Raw genomic sequence first — 3,595 nt, forward strand, 5'->3', positions numbered from 1 at the left:
TTAAAAGGGTTTCCGGTCGAGTCCCGTTCCCGCGGCAACAACGCCGTCCTTGGCAGCCATGACGGCAATGAGGTCGACGAGACGCGCCGAGTACGCGTACTCGTTGTCGTACCACGACACGAGCTTGACAAAGTTCGGGTTCAGCATGATGCCCGCGTTCGCGTCGAACACTGTCGAGCACTGCGAGCCAACAATGTCCTGGGACACGATCGGCTCCTCAGTGTAGCCGATGATGCCGCGCATGTACGTTTCGCTCGCCTCGCGGACCGCCTTCTTGATTTCCTCGTAAGTCGTGCTCTTGTTCAACCGGCAGGTCAAGTCAACGACAGAGACATCGAGCGTGGGCACCCGGAAGGCCATGCCAGTGAGTTTTCCCTTCATGTGCGGCAGACACCGGGCGACCGCCTTCGCGGCTCCTGTGGATGACGGGATGATATTGCCGGTTGCAGCTCGGCCGCCGCGCCAGTCTTTCTTCGAGGTGCCGTCGACGACCTTCTGCGTGCCTGTGGCTGCGTGGACGGTCGTCATCAGACCCTCAACCAGGCCAAAGTTCTCGTCAATCACCTTCACCAAGGGCGCCAAGCCGTTCGTGGTGCACGACGCACACGACACAACTTTCATGCTCGACTCGTAGTCCTGCTCGGCATTCACGCCCACCACGAGAGTCGGGGTTGATTCGTCCTTCGCCGGAGCGGAAATAACTGCGTGCTTCGCTCCGCCAGGTCTGAGCGCAGAACAGACACACGAGCGAAGAGCCTCCAGAGAGAGTCGGAAAACCTGGAGGAAGGCCAGACAACCACGCGCACACACGCAGAAACCTTCTCACAGCACCGATGCTGCAGAGCGGCGCTCCACCAGAAGGCGCAAGACCTTGGCGAATAGCAGATGGACACCGGGGGGACAACGCCATGGCTGTCGGCTGCAGAATGCCTAGGAATGACCCACACGAGGTACAGGAACCCCGTGGTAAGAGAGAAAAAAAGGCGCTCACGCACAGACGTAGCCGGCGTTCGCGACGCGCATCGCGAACAGAAACTCCCGGCTTTGCCTCCTTCCACAATCCGACACCCAGCAAGCAGATGACATCGGTTTCAGCCCGAGGACTGCCGTTCCCAGGGAAAAGGCGCGACTGACCAGAACACGGGGCCGCCGCACACGATGCCCGGTTTCAAGTCCCGGGGTTCTGCATACTCGTTCCTCGTTCCGCGAGACACACGGAACTCAACCCGTACCTGTTGACGTGTTTTGCCGCAGCCTCGGTCGTGCAGAACACACCAGTCGATTCACAGACGTAGTCGGCGCCTTGCGCCGCCCACGGGATCTCTTCGGGGTCACGGGTGTTGGAGATGCTGACTTCCTGGCCGTTCACGATGAGGCCGGAATCGGTAGGGACGATTTCGCCGTCGAACCGGCCGTGGACGGAGTCGTATTTGAGCATGTACGCGATGTAGGCAGGATCCATGCTGCAGTTGATGTGCGTGACGGTGACGTCCGGTCGGGTCATGGCGATGCGGAAGACGAGGCGTCCAATGCGGCCCATGCCGTTGATCCCCATGCGAATCGGCGCGTTCGCCTTCGCGGAGCTGCCTCCGAGGAGGCCAAACAGACCACTCGGCGAGATGCGCGGGACCGGGGCAAAGGCGTTCTTTCCGGCGCCTCCTGCGGCGAACGCGTTCCGGTTATGGCTGCGAATGCTCGCGCTGCGGGGGGCGGGCGCGGCGGCGGACGCCGAGGGCGAGGCGGTCGCCGGCGCAGCTGGCCCTAGGAATCCAAAGTTGGACGCCAGGAGTGCCTCCGTGGTCAGCGCAATGTTCTCCCCGTCGTCGGCGGGGGACGCACACCGCGGATCCCGTTCTGTGCGCAGCAGCTCTGCCGAGAGCGCCTGCACGAAGCCGCACAAGTCGCTCGTGCTTTTGCCGTCCTTCGCCATCTGCTCCAAGACTGCCGGGCCGTCGACGCCCGACTCCTGGAGGAGGTCAAGCGCCACTGCCTCGATCTCTTCTTCCGTCACTGCAGCCATCGGTTCGAGGGGAGTCGCATTGTCGAACGGCGAGGCGGCGGCCTGCGAAGAGCCCTCCGGCGCCGCGGCGCAGAAATCCGACGTGGAGGCGACCAGCCACAGGTACGCGTCGTCGAGAATGCATCTCTGCAGCACTTCGTCGCCGCTCTGCTCGTACTGAACCACGCAGCGCGGGTGCTGGCGGCAGAGATAGGCGTCCGTGTGGAGCGCAGCGCACGGCAGGTCGTCGAAGGGGGCGAAGCTGTTGTGGAAATAGATTTTCAGGACGCGCCCGGAAGCCGCGTCGCTGATGTGAAAGTGCTTGGGGGCGAGCAGCGAGCGCGGGACCTTTCCGCGCGCGGCGGGGTCTGCGTCGCTCACGATCTTTTGGTTGATGGCGTAGCGCATCTCCCCGGCAGCGACGGCGTCGGCGAGTGCCTTCCCGCTTTGTGCCTCGGCTTCCTCCGTCAAGACCTGCACAGCAGTTGCCAACTCCTCGTACTCCGCAGCGGCTTCCAGCGCCTCCTTCTCTGCGGCGGCGGCCAAGTTTTCCTTCTTCTGCTTCTTCGCGTCCTCGAACGCGCGGGAGGCCTCATCGTGGCGCTCCGCCGCCTCGCTCGCCGCCAGCATGTACTCCGCCACCATCTGTTCCTTCTCGTCCAGCTGCTCGCCAGCCTCCTGAACAGACGTCTCCAACGCAGCGAGTTTCTCCAGAGCCTCCGGGACAGACGCAATGTCGTCTGGCGTGATGGTCACGTCGCACGAACCGTAGGGCAGTCCCTGCTCCGCGGCGTTCGCCTGAGACTCCGAGGCAGCCTGCTGTCTCCTCGCCTCAGACTCGGCGCTCCGGTGCGCCTCTTCCTGTGCGCGCTCGCGGAGGAGCGCAGGATCCGTTTCGGAAACCGCCTGCGCGTACGCGGCGATGTCTTGCGCCTCGGCGGCTGCCGCGGCCGCGGCCGCGGCGAGCTCGTGTGCCGCGGCGATGTCGCCCTTAGCGGCGGCTTCTCTCGCCGCCTCCGCGAACTGCTGGACGTCCTCCGCCGCGCGCTGCGCATGCTCAGTCGCTACAGTTTGCTCGCGGCGGAGGATCTCCTCCGCCTCGCGAAGCGACGGCACGCCATCGGCGCCGTCAAACGCGCCTGCCGGCTCTCGGCAGGAATCCGTGGCGCCGGCGACGGGGAGGCTGTCGGGTTGCGGGGGGACGGGCTGTGCGGCGTCGAGGCGGATGCCGTAGGCCGCAGGCAGGGACGAAGGCAGGGACGAAGGCAGGGAGAGGGAGGAGGGGGAAAAGGGGACACACGTCAGAGACAGAGACAGGAGAGACAGAAAGACGCAAAGCACGCCTGGCCGAAGCCGGACCGACGACGGTCCGGTGAAGGAAGACATGGTGCGTTCCGCTTGAGAGAAGGCAGCAAAAACGCACGAGACAGGAGAGGGTGGGAAGAAGGCACCCGTCGGAAAAGGCGTCGAGAGTGTGGGGGGTTTGACCAGGCTATTAAGTTGCCTCCCCGACACAGATTCGCAGAAGGAGAAACAACAAGACTCGGGGACGCGAAAGGACAGGCCCTGTTTCGGGTGTTTTTTGCCGCGCGTCAT

The 3,595-nt window shown here is 64.1% G+C and overlaps 1 protein-coding gene across 1 annotated transcript; it reads right to left on the bottom strand.

Moving 5' to 3' along the window:
• Nucleotides 1–3,595, bottom strand: NCLIV_037190 (putative glyceraldehyde-3-phosphate dehydrogenase; the record flags this gene model as incomplete). Its single annotated transcript, XM_003883920.1, has 2 exons — nt 1–724; nt 1,233–3,595. The coding sequence occupies 2 exons, from the start codon at nt 3,593–3,595 to the stop codon at nt 1–3; spliced, it is 3,087 nt and encodes a 1,028-aa protein (XP_003883969.1).

This window comes from Neospora caninum, chromosome VIII, assembly GCF_000208865.1.
Source record: "Neospora caninum Liverpool complete genome, chromosome VIII".
NCBI lineage: Eukaryota > Apicomplexa > Conoidasida > Eucoccidiorida > Sarcocystidae > Neospora > Neospora caninum.